General features: G+C 36.8%; 1 protein-coding gene across 1 annotated transcript in view; it reads right to left on the bottom strand.

The window, feature by feature from the left end:
- LOC104586689 (dehydrogenase/reductase SDR family member FEY-like) overlaps nucleotides 1–22,109 on the bottom strand; it is an 81,949-nt gene that overhangs the window by 41,368 nt on the left and 18,472 nt on the right. The window contains exon 4 of the mRNA XM_010243995.3: nucleotides 3,822–3,958. Coding sequence (XP_010242297.1) covers nucleotides 3,822–3,958 — 137 coding nt within the window. The remainder of the gene's footprint in view (nucleotides 1–3,821; nucleotides 3,959–22,109) is intronic.

The raw sequence follows: 22,109 nt of genomic DNA, 5'->3' as shown, positions 1-22,109 counted from the left end.
CACTTAATGCCTTATAATTCCTTGTATCACTAGAAGGATGCAGAGAACAAGAAAAGGCAATGCATAAAGCATAATCTGACTCACTCTATGTGAGGCTAGCTGTCTACAAGGGATGTATGATACATTATAGTTGTATATCATTTTTCTTACACATATCAATAAAATCAATTTCCTTTGCTGATTAACAAAAGAAAAGAAAATCTGACGCATTATGCTTGCTATTGTCAGCATATAACTCAATATTAAAAACATACTGAAAATCATCCCAAGAGAAAATAAGTATTTCATCAATCTAAAAAATAAGTAATTTAACAGTGAATATGGCTTTAAATAGAATGGGTTGGCAAAACAGGATTCATGTAGCCAACCCCATATATAGTTGGGATAAGGCATAGATGATGATGATGATGATGAATCTAAAAATAGAAGAAAAGAGGAAGGGATAGCAGAAATTAGAAGAGGAAGAAGATGGTGAGAGAAGAAGGGAGAAGGAGAAGAGAGTTTGATCAGATCTATTTCCTTTCTCGTAATCACTTTTATTAATCTTATCTTAATGGACATAATTACAAAGATGCCCTTAATGGGGCAGCTAGCTCATAAACATAACATAAAAGCAAGAAAAACAGTTAACAGGCCCATCAACATAAACATAACAAATAAAAGAAGACAAGAAATAAAAAGACACTAGGGTGCATTCAGCCCAGTCTCTCTAGTCTCTACATCTATAATGGTCTCTTCCTAAATAATTGACTAGACCTGCAAATGGATCAAAGTGAATCAGATAGAGGTATATCCAAATATGATTCATTTATATTTGGATTCAAATCAGATCATATCCATCAGATAATCTAGCGGATTCAAATCAAATTCGGATTATAATCAAATATTAAGTAGTATAAATATATTAGAATAAAAATGACCAAAATATTATATACTATTAATAAAAGAAACTAAATATGACTATATCATATTTTATGAACAAAATGAATTGAAAATTACTTGTATGAAACTTGAATCTATGACAATTTATTGAAAATGCAACATTCAGGCCAACGTTACTCATAGATGTAATACGAATTTTAAGTATATATGGGCATATATATTTAAATTGAATCAAATCGGATAATGTCGGATCAGATAGGGGTGGATCCATATTTGATCCAATTATAAATGGATCAAATTCAAATCAGCCTTAATAGGATTGATTTCAAATTGCAGCCCTATAATTGATAATACAAATACGAAGTGTGGGCAATAAAAAGAAAACGTGGAAGAATCATGTGGAGAGCTAAAGAGAAGTTGTTCTTTGGTCAGTATGGGAAGAAAGAAATAATAGAATTTTTAAGAATACTAAAAGATCCAAGGAGGAAATTGTAGAAGGAATAACTATTAAAGTTATTCACTGGTTGAAAACAAGTGAGCTGTTTAAGGACTTCTCAGCTGATGACATTTACAGAAGATGGGATGAGGTCATAAAGCCTGTGGTACAAGAAATGTGGTCTCCGTCAGCTTTCCAAAGCACAAAGTTGAACTTTGATGGCAGTTCTATAGGTAATACAGGTCCATCAGGTATTGGGGGAGTATTTAGAGATGGGGAGGGCAGAATTATTGTCATGTTTTTGGGGCCAATAGGGGAAGGAGATTCGTCAAGAGGAGAGGTGATGGCTTTACATCAAGGTGTAAGGTATGCCAAACAATTGGGGCTGCATCAAATGAAGATTAAAGGGGACTCTAAGCTGTTAATGGGGTGGATGTAGTCAGGTTGCTTGGGAGCATGGAAATATAGACAGATGATAAGGGAACAATCAATATAACGAGGGAGATTAGTGTGTGCTTTAAGTGGACAAGAAGGTCAGCCAACAGACTAGTGGATACTTTAGCAAAACAAGGGACGGAAAGGGAGAACATGTTTTTGTTTTGGGCAGTGTTGTAATGAGTATGTAACTTATAATAGGAGTTGAAATTTTGTACTTTGACACAATTTGAAATATTTAATGAAGTTACTGTTTCCAATCAAAATAAATAAATAAAAAGAAAATTGAAATCCTACAAAACTTTTCTGTGGGCAAATATTATGTTTGAAAGGGGCACTTTCTCTTTGGCTAATTGAGAGGATTCCCTTTTAGAAAGATAATTTGGATTGACCACCCACCCTCCAGGGTCAAGCAATAAAGAAAACCTTATTCCCTATTTACAGTCACTTACGTAAAGAATAAATAACTGAGAATAGGAAATAAACCTATTGGACTCATAGCGATATGACCTTCTATAGATATCTTTGAAAATATTATTTGCATATAGTTTGAAAAATATAACAAAAGAAAAATCAAAGGAAACACTTGTTGAAGGCATTACCATCAACATTCTGCATTGGTTGAAAGCACAACAACTTTTCAAAGACTTCTCGTCAGATGATTTACTTACAAGTTGGAATTCTATAGCTGTTTCCTCTCTCATCTCCTCTGTAGTTCAAGAAATTTGGTCTCCACTGCCTCAGTCCAGGGTGAAATTAAACTTTGATGGAAGCTCTTTAGGTAATCCAGGCCCATCAGGAGTTGGGAATGTTATCAGAAATGAGGAAGGAAGAGCTTTGGCCCTTTACTCGGGCCTGATTGGGGTGGGAGACTCCTTAAGGGCAGAAGGCTTGGCTTTACTCCAAGGCCTGAGATTGGCAAAACAATGGGGAATGCAGCACTAAGAAGTGGAAGGAGACTCCAAACTGGTAATAGAGAATGCAATCTAAAATCCTGGGAGTGTGGCATCAGAGACAGCCTCTAAGAGAGATTGTAAACTTAGCAAGGGAATGGCTGGCGCTTTATCTAAGCAAGGAATAAATAGGGAGGCTTTGTTTTCGGCTTGTTTGTAAGGATTTTATTTTGGGCTTCTCCACCCATCCTATGGGTAGTGTCATTTGTAATCTTTATTTAAATTCATCAATGAATTTAAATATTAAGGTGAACATTTGTAATCTTTATTTTGGGTTTCTCTACCCATCCTATGGGTAGTGTCATTTGTAATCTTTATTTAGGTCCATGTAATTGACATATTAAGGTGAACATTTGTGTATTTCTATCCCACATCAAACCTCTTTTTGAGAGCTAATCTAACATTTTCAATGCATACTTAAAGTTGCTGAAATATATTGTATACATTAAAGCCTTTGGTTTCATTATAAAAGGCACTGTTTTTCGTCTCAGGCCATGTTGTGGTGTTTGTGGATTATCTTCCAATAATTGACTACAAAGGCAATTTATAAAGCAATTCTTTACGTAAAGAATATATAAATTGCCTTTGTAGTCAATTGCCTTTACAAAAGAACGTAAAGAATTGCTTTATAAATTGCCTTTGTAGTCAACTAATGGAAGATAATCCACAAACACCACAACATGGCCTGAGACAAAAAACAGTACCTTTTATAATGAAACCAAAGGCTTTAATGTATGTTCCTTCTACAATATATTTCAGCAACTTTAAGTATGCATTGAAAATGTTAGATTAGCTCTCAAAAAGAGGTTTGACGTGGGATAGAAAACACACAAATGTTCACCTTAATATGTCAATTACATGGACCTAACCTGAAAACAAGAGTATTACAAGTCCATTTGAAGCTTGAATCCAAAATTTGATGTTGGTGTCACTAGAAAACTCATAGGGATACTTATTTAATAAGCAAGATCACTGGATTCACACATGATTTAAGCAAGTTATAAGCAATTTTCAGACAGCAGATGGATTTGTAATGAAAAGAGAAGTTCTTAATAGCTAATTTGAGAAAAAGAACAAGGAATTCTACATGGATATGCAAAGACCAAGAGACATACAATGGAGTTGACATTGATAATGCGGCTGGGAGAACCTCTAATAAGAGATGGCAAAAGCAATATTGAAAGCAATGCTGGAGCCAGATGGTTCACTTGCATATGTTCTTCATATCCATCTTTTGAAAATCGCTGTGGCTCTGATCATGATAAAGATAGAACATATGAGTTTAAAGGCCAGATCATCTACAATTTACATGAGAATAATGAACAAACATAGAGGAAAAATATTACATTATTACCAACATTTAATAAATATGGTTAGAGCTCAACTGAACAATTTAAGCATATTTTTTACTACGAAAGTTAATTAATTTGTATAACCCATCTAGAAGATTCAAATTTCAACCAAGTCTGTCCATTTTTTTCATTTTTTACTTTTTCCTGACAGGTACTCGGTTCCTTAATTAGCAAAAGAAAATAGAAAAATACAAACCATGAAGAAAAGGAGACAAGACTGGAAAAAAGGTGACATAACCAGAATGAAGAAATCCAATGTCTGCACCCTCCTAATAAAGGTATACAAGACAGTTCCCACTCACCAGGGAGCCCAAGTGTCTATACATTCAACACAAATCTTTAAAAGCTACAGCAAGGCTAGGTGATAGAGGGAGAACCTTGTCACCTGGGTGATATTTTTTTATATAAAAACCCAGTTAGTTTTAGCCTGTTTTCCTATTTTTTCATGAATTCGCTTTTTTTCTAAAACTAGTGTATTGACTCGAAAACACTAAAAGTGATCTAACATGAAAGAGTAGAGTTAAAACAACATTGCATGGTCATAGACTATAAAGAAACAACAAGGAGATGGAACAGCATTTGGTTCATGCAAGAAAGGAGATAAGAATGTGAATACTATGTGTTAAATTAGAAAAATAAAATGAAAAAAAAAAAAAAAAAACAAAACAAATGAAGGGACTTGGAATCAGCTAAAGAATTAGGTGATTAATACAAAACAGGGAGATAAACCACTTGCTATGTATTTCTCCATGCTGAAAACACTTAGGCAGGAGATAAATCACTTAGAGACTGTGGTTTGGGAGAGTACGAAGGATGCAACAACCTATCAGAAGTTGGTGGAAAAGAATAGGGTCTTTGAGTTCTTAGCTGAACTAAACCCTAAATTTGATATTGCCAGGCAACACATCCTTTCCAACGAAAGTGTGACTCTTTCTCGAGCCTATGACTTTGTTTCAAGAGAGGAGAGTAGGAGGAATGCCATGTTGAGACAATCTGGGATTGACCAGTCGGCTATGATTGGTACAGTCAAATCTAAGCCAAATGGAGACAGGGGGAGTAGTGAGATTAGGAGGGAGGATAAGAAGGACTTGGTGTGTGACTATTGCAAGAAGCCTAAGCATACCAAAGACACTAGTTGGAAGCTCTACCCACGTCTCATACCAGCTCAAGTCAAGAACAAGGGGGAAATGCAAGTGTGGCAATTACAGGAAACTCTTCAGGACCTCTTACCCAAGCTGGCTTGGAATCCATTGCAGTAGCAGTAGTTAGAACTGAATTGGAGAAGTATGGACAGCTTATGAGAAAGAAGGATTCAGCCGGTTCTAGTTCTTCGGACAAGCAGCAGAATGCAGGAGCCAGTCACACTACTTTCTTTGCCCATACAGGTAGTTCATATGCGGTTGCAAATTATGCACCCACCTTAGGTAAGGAGGGACCTCCTTAGATTATAAACTCAGGAGCATCTAAGCACATGACCAAAATATCTACCCTTTTCAGTTCTTACTAGTTGTGCTCTGGTAGAGACAAAGTCTCTACAACAGATGGTTCCCATATACCCATTGCTGGGAAAGGGACACTTGTCGAGTGTAGGAAGAGGGAAGGAAGAAGAAGAAGAAGAAGAAGAAGAGTTACAGGAGAGAACTTGGGTGTTACTATTCACACCCAGAATATCTATTATATGATAAATCTGAAATTACAGCCATGTCCCAATAAGGGCGCCCAAATACAAAAAAAAAGGAAAAGACAACAATACCCCTAAATCCAAATACACATTCTCAACAGGGACAATTAGAGTGACTGATGACATTACTTTATCCTTTGTCTTACATGTCCCTAGACTCCATACTAATCTTCTTTCTATGAGTAGTCTAACAAGAAAGTTGAACTGTTCAGTGACTTTCCTTCCTAGTAATTGTGTTTTGTAGGACCCGGAGTCAAGGAGGACAATTGGGGGTGGTCATGAGGTGAATGGAATCTACCTTCTAGATGAGATTCCAAGACATCAGAGCAACCATGCAATAGAAGTGGATCAGAGTTAGTGAGTCAGATTATGATCTAGCATAATCATTTGGGTCATCTTTCTTTCAACTCATTGAGATATTTGTTTCCAAAGTTGTTTGAGTTTGTTTAGTTATCTATTCTAGAGTCTAAAAGTTGTCAGTTGGGAAAGCATTATAGACATTCTTTTAAGCCAAATAATAAAAGTTCTTTTGCTTTTGATATTATTCACACTGATGTATTGGGACCTTATCATATTTCTTCCAAGGGTAGTTACCGTTATTTCCTTTTGTTTGTGGATAACTAGACATGGTATTCTTGGATATATTTGATGAGATCATGTGATGAGGTATCTCTTTACCCAAAAAAAATGGGATGAGGTATCTATTTTGGTGCGACAGTTCTACCAAATAGTTCTCACACAATTTGGAGTGAGGACTAAGGTTTTCAGATCAGATAAGGCTGGAGAATACTTTGAGAAGGATTTGGCCACATTTTTTGGAGGATGAAGTGATTCATCAGGGTAGTTGTGCATATACACCGCAGTAGAATAGGGTAGCAAAGAGGAAAAATAGACACATTGTGGAAGTGGCAAGAAGTCTTCTGGTGTGTGCTTCAGTACCTATTCATTTTTGGGGGGATGTAGTTCTCACGGCTGTGTATCTAATTAATCGTGTACCTTCACACATTTTGGGGTTTAAGGTGCCATTCAGTCTTCTTTTTTCCAAATGGGGAGATATTCCATATACCTTTGAGAGTTTTTGGGTGTGTTTGCTTTGTTCACATTCTTGGTTCTCATCACAGGAAGTTGGATCCTGAGGCCAACAAATGTGTTTTCCTTGGATATTCTCAAAACCAAAAGGGGTATTGTTGTTAAGATCCAATTTCAGGGAACAAGTTTGTCACTATGGATGTTACCTTATTTGAGTCTACATTCTATTTCTCTGGTGATTCTCCTAAGGGGGAGTGTTTTGGGGAGGAGAATTCATAGTCTATTCCTCTTCTTGTTTCATTTGTTCCTTTTCCTTAATCTGGTGCATTAGTTCCACCTGTTGTTCCACCATCAGTAGCTTCAGTCCCATTGCCTGACCCGCTACAGCCAGCCTCACAATTTTTTCAGCGCCAACGCAAGAAGAGGGTTGACTCTACACATGTTCCAGTAGAAGAACCTACACCTCTCCATCAATCCATCTGAGATTCCAAGTTCGGCTGATACAATTCCAAGTATTTCCCTTAAGCCTATGCCTATTATTTCCCTTGATTCTATTGATGATGTTTCTATACCTAACAATGATGTTGCAACTGATCCTATTGACCTTGATCTTCCCATTGCACTCTGTAAGGGAAAGAGAAAGTGTATAGCCCATTGAATTCCACACCATCTTTCCTATAGTGCTCTATCACCTTCCTATTGTGCCTTTCTTCCATGGGTTCTATGTCTATACCTAGGAATGTTAGTGAGGTTCTCTCCAAACCTGAGTTGATCTTCCTATAGACAAAGAGACAGTCGAATGTAGATGGGTGTTCACTATGAAGTATAGGGCTGATGGCAGTATAAAGAGGTACAAGGCAAGGTTGGTTGCAAAAGAGTAATACATAAACCTATGGTATTGATTACCTGGAGACCTTTGCACCAGTAGTTAAGATGAGTTCAGTTTGAATTCTCTTGTCTCTAGCAGCTACTTCTCCATTGCCCCTCTTCTAGCTTGATGTCAAAAAGGCATTCCTTAATGGTGATTTGCAAGAGGTATATATGGACATTCCAACTGGTTTTTATCAAAATGTTGGTGAGGGAAAAGTTTGTAGGATGAAGAAATCATTATATGGTTTGAAACAGTCACCTAGGGCATGGTTTGACTAGTTCAAAGTGGCACTTATCGAGTTTAGATACATACACACTCAGCCCGATCATATTGTCTTTGTGAAAAGGAGAGGAGCACTTGTGTCAGTACGGATTGTCTATGTGGATGATTTAGTTGTTATAGGGAATGATCTAAGGGAGATTGATGCACTCAAGAAGTCACTACATCAAGAGTTTGAGATCAAGGATCTGGGTGAACTAAAATATTTTCTAGGGATTGAAGTTGCAAGATCCAAGCATGGAATATTCATCTCTCAAGGGAATTATGTGTTGGACTTACTACAGGAAACTAGGAAGCTAGGAACTAAATCAGCTGATACTCCTATTGACCCGGACCATAGGGTTAATGCTTTGGATGGTGAGTTGGTTAAGGATGTGGGGAGATATCAGAGGATGGTAGGCCGGCTCTTATATTTATGTATGATGCTCCTAGACATTTCTTATACTATTAGTGTTGTGAGTTAGTATATGCATGCTCCTCAAGTTCAACATTGGGAAGCCATTGATAGGATACTTGCATACCTAAAGAAGCATCCTAGCAAAGGGGTTCTATTCTCAGACCATGGGAATTTAAAACTAGAGCCCTATACAGATGTAGATCGGGCAAGTTGTCTTGATGACAAGAGATCCACATAAGGGGTATACACCTTTGTGGAAAGAAATCTAGTTTCATGGAAGAGTAAAAAACAGTCAATGGTGGCTAGGTCAACTGCAGAGGTCGAACATAGATCTATGGTCCATGGTGTTTCAAAGCTACTTTGGGTTAGATCCTTGCTGAGTCAGATTTGGATAAGAGTTGAGGAGCCCAAGATGTTATATTGTGATAACTAAGCTGCAATCAATATTACCCACAGTCCAGTTCAACATGGCAGGACAAAGCACATTAAGGTTCATAGACACTTCATAAGAGAGAGGGTGACGACCAAAGAAGGTTGTCTGCCTTAAGTCTCCTCTTAAGTACAGTTAACTGGTGTTTTCACCAAAGGGGTTGCAAAGAACAAGCTTGAACATGACCTACACAAGTTGGGAATGTCTGACATTTAATCCCAACTTGAGGAGGAGTGTTGAGGTTTTTGGGCAGATTTGTGGAGATTTAGTAGTTGTTTTTGTTTATTATTTGTTTAGATAGGAAGTGGGGACCATAGCACACTTGTTGGGTCCCTTTTGAGTGGTTCTTTTAAGTTATTTATGCAGTTTTATGTGTTAGCCGCCCTATAAGGGCATATTTGTCATTGTACCATTTTTTTAATTAAAAGTACAAATACTAGTGAGGAGGGTGGCCAGAATTGATTTGCTCTCTCTTTCTTTCTCAATCTCTTCTTTTCTCTTTCTCTTCTTCCTCAAGAAACATCCCTTTTCTTTGCAGATTCTTTGATTCAGCAGTTTTCTACTTTATGCAAGGCGAACAGTGACAATTGCTACCACTTATCTCCTATCCTCAATGTTTCTCTCTTTGCTTGGGTGTAGGTGGAATCCTGCCGTTGATGTGCAAAGCCTTCTTGCTCCAACTTCCTTCCCATGGCCAAATAAGAGGGGAAGACTAATGCAGAGATGCACTAGAGCAGTGACGTTATGGACAATATGGGTAGAAAGAAATTCAATAATACTTTTGGAAAAGGAAAGAAGCAAGGAAGGATTTAATTGAAACAATAATGATTAGGGTGGCCCATTGGCTCAAGTCTCTAGAAACCTTTTCTAATGTTACAATTGATGACATTCTCAAAAATTGGAAGTGGTGGTCTCTGCTCCAAACAAGACCGCTACTATTCATACTTGGTCTCCACCAGAAACAAGGTTCGTCAAACTCAACATTGTTGGTCCTTATATTCAGGACCAGTAGGGGAGGGAGACTCTCTCAGAGCAAAGGTTTTGGCAATGTTGAAAGGAGTGCAAAGGGCAAGAACCTTGAACATAAGGAAGTTAATTGTGGAAGGGGACTCAGAAAGTAAGGAAATGAAGATCAGAGTTTACAATAATGAGAAGAAAAGGTTCAGGTGGCTAACAAGAAACATGGAAGTATCCTTCAGTTGGTGTAAGCAAAATGCTAATTCCTTTGCAGACACATTCGCCAAGCAAGGGGTGGGACAAGAAGCTCTTTTCTAGGCACAATTGTAAGAGATGGGTTTTGTTTTGGGAAGAGATAAGAGTTTTTATCTCTCACTGACTTCACCTTGCATTTTTACTCATTATACATTTGTACTATATCATCTTCTTCATTTAATGATAGCTTGCAGTTATTGATCAAAAAAAAAAAAAAGACACTGCTTTCCCATCATTATCATAGTTGACCTTGAACCCATTTTATGGCCCTCTACATTGGAAATTGATCTATCATAATTCCCTTCATACCCTTTTACCATATAAACATGATGCCAGTTTAGCTGCATCGTACCCAAAATTATACACTTACACCTCAATATAAAAACACCAAGCCAAGGTGTTTTTTACCTAGTGCATGCCTAGGCATCAACTTGGCAACTATGTTCTAATCTGGAAATTTATTTCTGCTGCCATATCTTTTTCTCCAAACATTTTTAAAGCAATTCAATCAACCAAAGTCTTGTATGATCATGTTTCACCAGGTTGTGGACACTGTTGATCACTGCCTAGTTGTCACAATAGAGCTTCATGGAGCTGTCAAAGGTAACACCTAGTTTTCCCAACAAGGTCTCCAGCCGAAATAATTTATTTGGTAATTAACATGGCATCATTTCATTAATATAAACAAGAATGTATAAAGAGGATACGAAGGGCCCTAGAGTACAAACATTACAAGTGAGCCCACTACAACTGCCTCCTATATACCCCTTGCCTAGCTAAAGAGTCTGCCAACCCATTAGCATCCCTTCAAATCCATTAAAAAGTTACTGGCATTCCCCTTAATAATCAATCTTCTTGACCGCATTTTTGTAGATCCAGGCTGCCTTCTTTTCATTCTTTAGCCAGCTTACCACACCTTGAGAGTCCCCCTCAACAACCAACCTTCTCAAATTAAATTCTCATTCTATCTTCTCCAGCCATAATAGTTCTAAGTTCTAACATTCCATGATCAATAAATCTATACTCAGCCTTTGCATTCTATCTTCTCCAACCACAAACTACTTTTTGCACCTCCAAGAGACAATGTTACCACCAACAAACGTGCAATAGTCAACGGTTAGACATCTCTCATCTATATGTCATGCACAATATAGGCCTTCAAGTTGAGATGACCATGGTAAGAGTAGAGGAGACCTCTACCTAGGGCTCCATTCAAATAGCACAGTATCATGACAATAGCTGCTATTGTGAGATTCTAGGCTGATACATATACTAGCTTACTGCACTTGCATAAGAGATATCCAGCTAAGTTAAGCACAAGTATAATAGCTGTCTAACCAACTTTTGATGCATATCCTTATCAAGAACAGATCATAAATGTTGGCGCACAGCTTGTGATCAGAGATAATAGGAAACTTTGTTGGTTTAGCTCCCAACTATCTAGTCTCCTTGCAAGCACATATTTCCTTTGGAAGATAAAAATGCCCTTCTTCAATTGAGCTACCTCTATTCCCAAGAAACATTTGAGATTCCCAAGATCTTTAATCTAAAACTTTAGTTGCTAGGAATTTTTTAAATTATAAAGTGTCTACTGTATGTTCATGATTCTTCCAACTTCTAAAAGGTCTTGCAGCATTAGGAATCTCCTTACAACCTGTTGGATCCCCAGAGCTTGCATTGATCCTCTCAAATTCCAGAACTGCATTCTTCAAAAAATCTGACGTGCAATTGCCTCACCACCCATTTCTTCACCATTCTCTACCTCTCCAGAAAGTTTCATTATTTCTAAAACCTCCTCCCTCCTCCACCCCTATATTAAAGCCAGTCACCTCTGATAATCTACATTTCAGTAGGGTTGTCATAAAAGATTATAATATATATTATAAATATAAAAAACCAAAGAACTAAAACCGATCAAATGGTAAACTGGTTGATTAAGTTCAATTTCGGATTGGGGAATTTCAAAAAACTGGTGGCACCAATTTGGTTTCAAAAAAGAGCCCACAATTCAGTTAACTTAGCCATGAGCACCCCTACTTTTCAGCTCCCATTTCCTTAGCTTTCTACACCTCAAAACTGCTGCATTTATCTCTAGTGCAATTCAATCTCCTTTCCCTATTGGACAAGAAAACATTGCCAAGCATAACTTCTTCATCCCTTACGACACCCCCAATTCTAGAAGGTCTTGCGTTGCCCACATTACTACCATCAAAATTCAACTTCTGACATCCTCTATTTGGAGGTACCTAATCCATTTTTACTTTTGATTTGTTCAACGAAGATGCTACAACTTCTTCCAATTCCTAAGGAAATCATCCACTGTGAAATTTGAGAAAAGTTCCAATGTTTTCACAATGTACTACTCTGAAAGTTATAGATTCAATGAAATCCTCCTTATTTCCTTCTTTCTACCCAAAGATTCTTGCATTCCCTTCTTCCCACAATGTCCAAACCAAGGTTTAAAACTTGGACACGATACGCCCGATACGGGGAGTATTACATCATATCTTTTAAGGCACAATACGGGATACAGTGCAAAATAGGTAGTATAGTCTTTTTTTCACCATACCATACCTGTATTGACCCATATCATCCATGTAGCAGGTGTATCGGTGGTGTATCATCTTTTTTTCCACAATGTAAGACACAGCAAAAAAAAAGGATACAGACAGAAAAAAATAATAATAATAATAATAAAGGGGGAAAGAAGGCTTCTTTCCCCCAAAACAAGACTTCTTTCACCCCCAAACAACTCTAAAACTCAACCTCATTCCTAGAGTGCTAGATCTGGAAAAAGAAAAACACAAGAAACAAGTGTGAATAATCAAGGTTTTTGAAGATTTTTCAAGTTTTGGAAAATATTACAAAACGAAGTAAGTATTTCCGATTTTTCTCATATATCTTGTGGTTTCTTGGTTTTTCATTTTTTACTTGAATGCTTGGAAATGTTTAAATCTATGTTGATATACATTTCTTGTATTGAAAATCACAGTTTTTTTGGTGTTATGAGTAGATCCATGGAAATTTTATGAAGAAATTTGGGAAAATATAAAATAACAAAGAAATTGAAAAAATGTATTTTTTATCTACCTATAAAGGCTTAATATGTTTTAGATCTATGGACTATCTATCATAACAATAGAGCAATTGAAATTTCTTCTACAATATTTTTTTTTGTAATTTTTTAAATTAAACAATAAATTTTAATTATTTATATTTTCTTCTGATCTGCCCATAAAGACTATGTATGTTGTAGATCTATGAATAATCTATCATATCCATAGAGCAATTGAAATTTCTTCTTCAACAATTATATTTTGATTCTTTTATATTTTTTATACTTAAAAGTTTAATATAATTAATCATATTTTTATGATCTAATCATAAGGATTGACTATTTTGTAGATCTATGGATGATCTATCATATCCACAAAGCAATTGAAATTTCTTCTTCAATAATTATTTTTTTGAATAAATTGTACAATATTTATTTATTTTTATTTTTGAAATAAAAAAATAGGTAGTAATTATTTAAATAGGAAATAGTTATTAATTATATTTTCACTTAGAAGTTATGCCAATTTATGTTTTATAGTTGGAAAGGATAATATGGCTTTTCCCATCTCTTAAAACTTAAGAATTATAATTTATAATTGACTACAATGTATTTCTTCATAAAACCCATTAAAATATATTAATTTAATATATGTATACCTCATTGAGGCCTTATACTTAATGTTATTGATGTATATTTATAATTTATTTAAGTATCTATAGCATTTTCAAGTGTATCCATGTGTATCTTAATTTTTCTCTGATACACATGTATCCAAGGCATATCACGATACTCCTAAAATTTCTTTTCTGATACACTTGGCATTTCCAATACTTTGAGCCTTGGTCCAAACGAATGCAGCCCTTGTGCATTTCATACACTTGACCTCTTTTTCTTTGGACACTTGAAAAGGGTTGTGTCAAACAATCAGTCCAAGCTAATGGGGGAGGGGGGTCAACCTACACTCAAAAAGAGCAAGAAACCATTCTTAAATACAGCAGGCAAAAGGACAGGAGATTAGTAAGTGGTAAGCAATCTTACCATTCAATTTAAAAAAAAAAAAAAAAAACACCAATTAGGAGATAAAGTCCAATTAGGTCTCTTTCTTTGAAACGCATCACAAGTATTAATGCTTCCATGGAAGAGTTCCTAGCAAAAGGCACTAACTTTAGGAGGAATAGGAGCACGCCATGCTTCCTTTACAGGAAAGAACCCACATGAGGCATTGTCCGACACTAAAGAGGTGAAAAAGGAACCACAAGAAAATGAACCAACCGGGTTAGGATCCCAAACGTGCTATTTCACAATGTACCTTGTCTTACTAATAAAATTGTCATTTTTTATTCATTACCAAAAATAATTTCTAAAATATTTCAATATGACATTTCTTATACGTTTCCTATATTATAATTGTTGACACCAACATTTTAAACCTTGGAAGAAAGAGATAAAGAGAAAGAAAAAAGAGAAGAAGACCCATAGGCAACTCAAAAAAATATCCATTTCATTAATTCAACTATCTCAATCGCAATGGCTCTATTTATAAACCAATCATAAGGACTCAGACCTCTCTTTATAGACTCCAATTTAACTAGGAAACAAGTAAATTCTAACTACAAAACTAAAGCAAATCAATAGGTAACCCATAAGGAAACTTAAATAAAGACTCCCAACTTTAATAATAATTTTACAAGCCTACTACTACCAAGCAAACCAAAAACAATTCCAATGGTGACACAAAAGAAAGACCCAAACCCTTTCACCCACAGATATGCCATCACTAAAATGACAATAACTCATGAAAAACATGTTGGATTTAAAAGATATTATTCTCTTTAGATAGATAACTTAATTACTTTAATGACACCAAAATCATATAAATCTGACAAATTTTGGCCCCTAAAAGATGGGCCAAAAGACAAATGATGTGATTGCACCTTTAACTTTACAAAGTTTCAAAGGCCATCCAATGAGACTCCATAAACTAAATCGACCCTTTAACATGATTAACCCTTTTCCGAAGACACAAACAAACTAAAAAATAGATAAACTTAAAGAACTCAACAGTACCAAAATTCAAATGACCTATAATTTACAAAATCATCATTGAATGAGGAACCATGAGAGATTTGTAGAGACTGATTTATGTTTCTTACATCTTTCCGTTTTTTGGCCCTTGGGACCACTTTTTTATGTTGTAACTTATGTACACTATCTTTTGTTTTATTCTTTCTTGTAAGATAAGGACATAACTGTCCTTTCCTTAACATTGTATTCTTTCATATATAAGTTAAAACATTTTTGGGCATGTAATTCAAGAGAGAACACACCCTCTTCATTCTCAGCTTTTTCTTCTCTGATTTGATCTAAGTTGACATGGTACCAGAGCAGATTTTTTCAACCTGTCCTTGATTGAAATCTGTTTAGATCTGTGAAATCAACCTATCTACTTCAGTTTTGGATCTCGTATGTTGCTGTACTGATCTGCACATCTCTGCTGCTATTTCTCTGGAAGATCGCCATCAGAAATAGGGTTTCTTCCTTTTCTCTCAATCGGCTACTCCAAACACTGTGAAACTTCAGATCTGAAGTCGCCCAGGTCAGATCTATCTAGATCTATAATTTAGTTCTGGTTCGGATTCCTTTTGAAGGGTGTTTTTCCCTTCTTCTTGTTCGACAGTCCAGAAAACTTACCTTTTCTGGACTGTTATTAGTTCGAAAACTGTGTGACTGGTTTCTTTATTGGATTTTGATTCCTCTGTGGCATGTGGTTGGGCACACTTATTCCATCGAGTTTTGGATTTACTTGGACCTTCGGCTGCTCTATTTTCTTAGTTTTCTTTGCTTACTCATTGCTGAAATGGCCATGGAGAAAAGAGATATTCTACCAGTAAAGTTCAATGGAACAAACTATGCCTTCTGGAAATTCCATTTCCAGTTCTATGTTGAAGGAAATGGCTTATGGGGATTTGTGAATGGTTCCACAAAACAACCAGATGAGTCTGATTCTAAGGGGCTGAAACAGTGGAAGATCGACAATGCCAAAGTGGTGTCTTGGCTTCTTGGGTCTGTTGAAACTGAAATTGCTATTCTAATGAGAAGTTATCGAACTGCTAGTGAGATGTTCACCTATATGGTAAAGGTGTACCAACAGTCCAACATCTCACGTCAGTATCAGATAGAGACAGAGATATTTTTTTATAGTCAGAGTGAAGAAAATACAGGAGTACCATGCCGATTTCGTGAACTTGTGGACGGAATATGAATTAGTTCACATGGGTGAAAACACCTCTACTTGCTGCATTAAAAATCTGAAAGAACACTTTGATAGGAGGAAAATCATGCATTTTCTGATACATCTGAGACCTGAATATGAAATTGTAAGGTCCAACATTCTCGGTAGGGGCACTCCTCCTACACTTGACACAGTTTTGGGGGAGCTTCTCAGGGAGGGAACTAGACTCATTACTCAATCGACCTTGAGGTTGAAATCTGATTCAAGAACAGAGACAGCCTTTCTGATGAACAAATCCAAGCCCAAGAAGGACTTATCCCGTGTACAGTGCTATGAATGCAAGGAATACGAACATGTCTCACACTGTCAGAAGAAAATTTTCTACACCCACTGCAAACAGCATGGACATATTATTCCTTAATGTCCTACCAAGCTAGCAAAGGGGAATGGTTTAAGTTCTAAGAAGAATCAACACAAGGCTTTCCAGACAACAACTGAAGGTGCAGATAAAGGGAGTACAGCTTCAGCAGGAATGGATGAAAATTCTGGGACTCTTACAGAAGAAAGAATGCGGCAGTTAGTATCCTCATCTATTTCCTCTTCATTTTCAGCCATCGGTCTTTCGGGTGAGTCATCCTATTATTGTTCCTCTCCTAGTCACTTATGGATCATTGATTCCATGACCTCTAACCATATGACAGGGGCTCACACTGGTCAGTTCGTTAAACCCAAATCCTTGAATAAACATATTATTACTGCTAATGGAGAGAAATTGGACATTGTTGGTTGCAATGATTTGTCCTTAACTACATCTGTCAATTCTTGCTTTCATCTACCTAAAACTTTCTTTTTTCCTAAACTTACAACGAATTTGATCTCAGTCAGTCAGCTATTTGAGGATGGTAACATTGTTTCCTTTTCCCATGATGGCTATTTGATATAGGACTAGCACAGTAGGACGGTGAAAGGGAAGGGGCGTAGACTGGGTCAGCTATTTGCCTTCGAATTTGAAAAGACATCGGGGCATTCATTCACATCCTGTTTACTTACGACCACTCCTAGTACTGAGGTTATTTGTAGAAATAATGTATGGCACTTGTAGCATAGGCGTCTTGGACACCCCTATGCAAATAAACTTGAATCTTTGTTTCGTGATGGTTATTTGTCTTCTAAAGCTACTTCTTTTAATAATGTTGATAAAGCTTGCATTTCTTGTTGCTTGAGTACGAGCCATGTTTTACCCTTTCCTTCAGTTGTTGAACATGCTCTTGTTCCTTTTAAAATAATACATAGTGATGTTTGGTTGTCTCAAGTTGTCACCAGTTGTTTCTAGGTTGGGATTTAAATATTTTGTTACATTTATTGATAATTGTACTCGTTTTACATGGATATATTTCTTGAGAAACAAATCTGATGTTTTTTCTACCTTTAAATCTTTCCTAGCAAAAATCAAAAACCAATTTGATGCAAACATTGGGGTTCTCCATTCAGACTCGGGAGGTGAATACCTTGATGGAAGTTTTCAAATTTTCTTGAGAGACAATGGAATTCAATCCCAGAGATCTTGTCCTGGCACTCCACAACAAAATGGAGTGGCAGAGCGCAAGAACAGACATATCTTGAGCATAGTTCAAACTCTTCTTCATGATTCCCATGCTCTTACTTTATTTTGGGTGGAGGCGGCCAGCACTGTTGTGTACCTTGTTAACATTCTTCCATCATCTGTCTTGCATAATACCTCTTCTTTTCAAAGTTTGTTTCACCGTTCACCTGATTTTTCTGTTCTTCATGTCTTTGGTTGTGTATGTTTTGTTCATCTTCCTCCACATGAACTCACAAAGCTGCCTCCCCAATCAACAATGTGTGCTTTTGTGGGATATAGCCCTGATAAGGGCTTCCTTTGCTATGATCTGAAGTCTCATTGAGTTCGCGTATCCCACAATGTTATCTTCCTTGAGGACATGTCCTTTTTTGCCCACATTGTTAAGTTGCCTACTACTTCCATTTCGATATTGCATTCTTTTGACTTTGCAGGTTTTTCGGATTCACCTTCTATTCCAGAGTTGCTCCGTGTCTATTTCAAAAAGAGGCTAGCTGCTCCATCTCCTATCGCCCTGCCCCCTTCATCACTAGAAGTTGATCCATCATCTCTAGCCATGAATTCTCATCCTTCTCTTGATCCTGTAAGTACACCTGCACCTATCCATGATCCTCAACCATCCTCTAATCCCCCTTTACGTCGCTCTTCTTGAATTTCTCGTCCTCCTGACCGCTATGGTTTTCCTTCAAACGATAGCTCCTTCTCTGTTGTTTTGTCTGCCACAAATATTCCCACATCATACTAGAAGGCTATGGCTGTCTCGCATTGGAAAGAAGCAATGGATACTAAGCTTGCCCTTATGGATAATGATACTTGGAATATGGTTCTAGCCCCTCCAGATGCCTCTTATTGGAAGCAAGTGGGTATTAAGTGAAACTCAAATCTGATGAGAGTCTTGATAGATACAAGGCATGTTTGGTGGCACAAGGGTATAAGCAAGAGTACGGAATAGATTATGATGAGGCATTTGCCCCTGTAGCTAAGATGACCACCGTTCATCTGTTGTTGGCTATATCTGCAATTAAACACTGGGAAATTCATCAGATGGATGTCAAAAATGCTTTCTTGCACGAGGACCTCAAGGAAATTGTTTATATGAAGCCTCCACCGGGATACTATGATAGTTCTCCCCTGGTATGTCAACTCAAAAAGTCCTTGTATGGTTTTAAACAAGGCCCCAAGGCTTGGTTTGAGAAATTTCGTTCAGTGATCACAAATGCAGGATTCACCCAAAGCTCTTCAAATTATTCATTGTTCATTTCGAGGAGTCCCCAAGGAATTACATTATTAATTCTTTATGTGGATGACATTCTTATTACCGATGATGACAGTCAAAGTATTTCCTCTCTAAAGCAGCTTCTCAGTCAGTCTTTCAAGATGAAGGACCTTGGTCATCTCACTTATTTCTTGGGTCTAGAAGTTACTCACTCCCGTGGGTATTTTGTTAATCAACACAAGTATGCAATGAACCTTGTGAGATCTACAAACCTGAGTGATGACAAACAAGTTGACACACCTCTTGAGATGAATCTAAAACTTTCAAAGGATGATGGGGACCCCCTAGCAGATGCCACTATTTATCAACAACTTGTTAGTAGTCTGATCTACCTCACCATGACACGTCTAGATATCTCTTATGCGGTTCAAGTGGTCAGTCAGTTTGTCTCTTCTCCTCGGCAACCGCACATGATTACAGTCCTTCGCATTATCAGATACATTCGTGGAACACTTTCACATGGCATTTTCTTTCCTACATCTCCTTCGCTTAGCTTATCTGCATATGCAGATGCTGATTGGGCAAGATGCCCAAACACTAGACGCTCCACACTAGTTGGTGTGTTTTTCTTGGTGACTCTCTTATATCCTAGAAGTGTAAGAAGCAACCGACCGTTTCCAAATCATCTAACGAGGCTGAGTATAGGGCTATGTCATCCGTCTGCAGTGAGATTATATGGCTACAAGCTCTCCTTAGTGAACTTTGCATCTCCTTGTCATCCCCTGTTCCTATTTATGCTGACAATGTGAGTGCTATCAAGATTGCATCCAACCCGATCTTCCATTAGCGCACCAAACATAATAAAGTTTGACTGCCACTTCATTAGAGACTAGTTTTCTTCTAGACACATATCACTACCGCATGTGTCTTCTGCCCTACAACTTGCTGACATATTCATGAAGGCTATGACCTGTGCTTGTCACCAGTTTCTAGTTGACAAATCGATGCTCGTACCTCGGCATCAGTTTGGGGGAGGTATAGAGACTAGAGGTGTAAACGGATCGAATTCGAATCGAATCAGGCAATATCTGAATTCGAATCCGATTAGAAAATTCGATTCAATATCCAATGAATATTGAAAATTAATATCCGAATTCGAATCCGATTAAATATTTGAATATTCAATTCGATTCGAATTCAATTAATTATTATTTTAGATAATTAATAAATATATAAAATAAATATTTTATTGATATAAAGTATATAAATATATAAATTATTTATATAACTTAATTATTATATATAAATTATATAAAATATTTTATATATTATATAAGAATTAAATAATCGGTCGCATTTGTATATTTATCAAATCGAATCAGGTCATATCCGAATTCGAATCCGATTAACTATTCGGTATGAATAGGATATCCAAATTCGACAGATTAGATATTCGAATTATCCGAATTTGATTCGATTATGTCGAATATCCAATTTGAAATCGGATTTTCAAATACTGCTTACACCCCTAATAGAGACTGATTTATGTTTCTTACATCTTCTTTCCTTTTTTGGCCCTTGTGACCAGTCTTTTATATTGTAACTTATGTACACTATCTTTTGTTTTATTCTTTCTTGTAAAACAAGGACATAACTACCCTTTCCTTAACACTGTATTCTTTCATATATAAGTTAAACATTTCTAGGCGTGTGTGTGATTCAAGAGAGAACACACACTTTTCATTCTCAGATTTTTCTTCTCTAATTTGATCTAAGTTGACAAGACTGGTTTCACTCTCCCATGGATTCTTCCCATGCTTCCATGCCTGCATCATGCCCAGCTCTTGTTATGATACCAAGTAGTTGACTAATTGTAGATGAGTGATAAAGTGCAAGAAAAAGAAGAAGGAAGAAAAAGATAAAGAAAGAAAGAATATGCAAGCCAAGAAGTCATACACACACCTCTATCATTAGCTTTTATAATCATGCTGCAATTTAACCCTGATTACAAAAAATTTAAATTACCCCTAAGCTTCATCACAATAAACTTCTTATGCATCAACCTCAAGTTACTCATCTTGAAGCAACTAAGAGGAATCTTGCTTACTTGAAGGATACATCGAGGAGAGCATTTACAGATGAAGAGGTTGATGATAGATATTCCACATCAAACTACCTTGCTTTTGTAGGTAGCAATCTTGTGTTATGGAGGAGCAAGTAGTCAATAGGGACAAAGTCTAGCGCTGAAATAAAATATAGGATAATGGTTCACTGATTTTTAGAGTTGTGATTGAAGATTCTCCTTGGTGTGTAGGAATTGATGCTAATGGACCTATGAAGTTGGACTGTGACAACAAAGTAACCATTAATATAGCACAGTCTTGTTCAGCATGACCAAATCAAGTACATAGATGTTGATTGAATTCCATACGGGAGAAAGCTACTTCTAGAAATGTGGTATCCCTTTTGTGAAGCCAGAAAATCGGCCAGCAAATGTACTTACAAAAGGAGTGACTAAACCAAATTTTGATGGATTACTTTTCTAGCTAGGGATGCTCAACATCGACACTTAGTATGAGGAGTGTTGAGAAGTTTTCGGTTTATACTTTGTGCTGATTTGTTTATTTAAGGAATTTTGATCCAAACCAGTTACCCCAAAGATTATGGCTTTTTGTTGGAAAGTGTACCATGGGAAAGTAAACACTTTAGATAACTTACAAAAGAGAAGACCTTCCCTTTGTATTTCTCCCAACTAGTGTACCCTTGGTAGAGCTCATGGGGAGGATTGTTACCACTTACTAATATCTTGTCCGTTCTCTGCAGAGTTATAGGTTTGGCTCCTCTCGTTGTTTGGCTGTAGCTGGAGCTTGCCAGCAGAAGCACAAAAAGGAGGGAGAATTATGTTATGATGTGCTCAAGAAGCCTTGATTTGGACAATCTTGGAAACAAAGGAGTGCTAGAATTTTCCAAGAGAGGGATAGAATTTTCCTATTGAAGACATTGGAAATTTTCCATCAATTCCCCTTTAATGATTTATGGAGAAACT

This window comes from Nelumbo nucifera, chromosome 8 (assembly GCF_055504915.1).
Source record: "Nelumbo nucifera cultivar China Antique chromosome 8, China Antique-T2T, whole genome shotgun sequence".
NCBI lineage: Eukaryota > Viridiplantae > Streptophyta > Magnoliopsida > Proteales > Nelumbonaceae > Nelumbo > Nelumbo nucifera.
The sequence above is the reverse complement of the archived record's forward strand: the minus strand, read 5'-3'. Positions and strand labels throughout refer to the sequence as shown.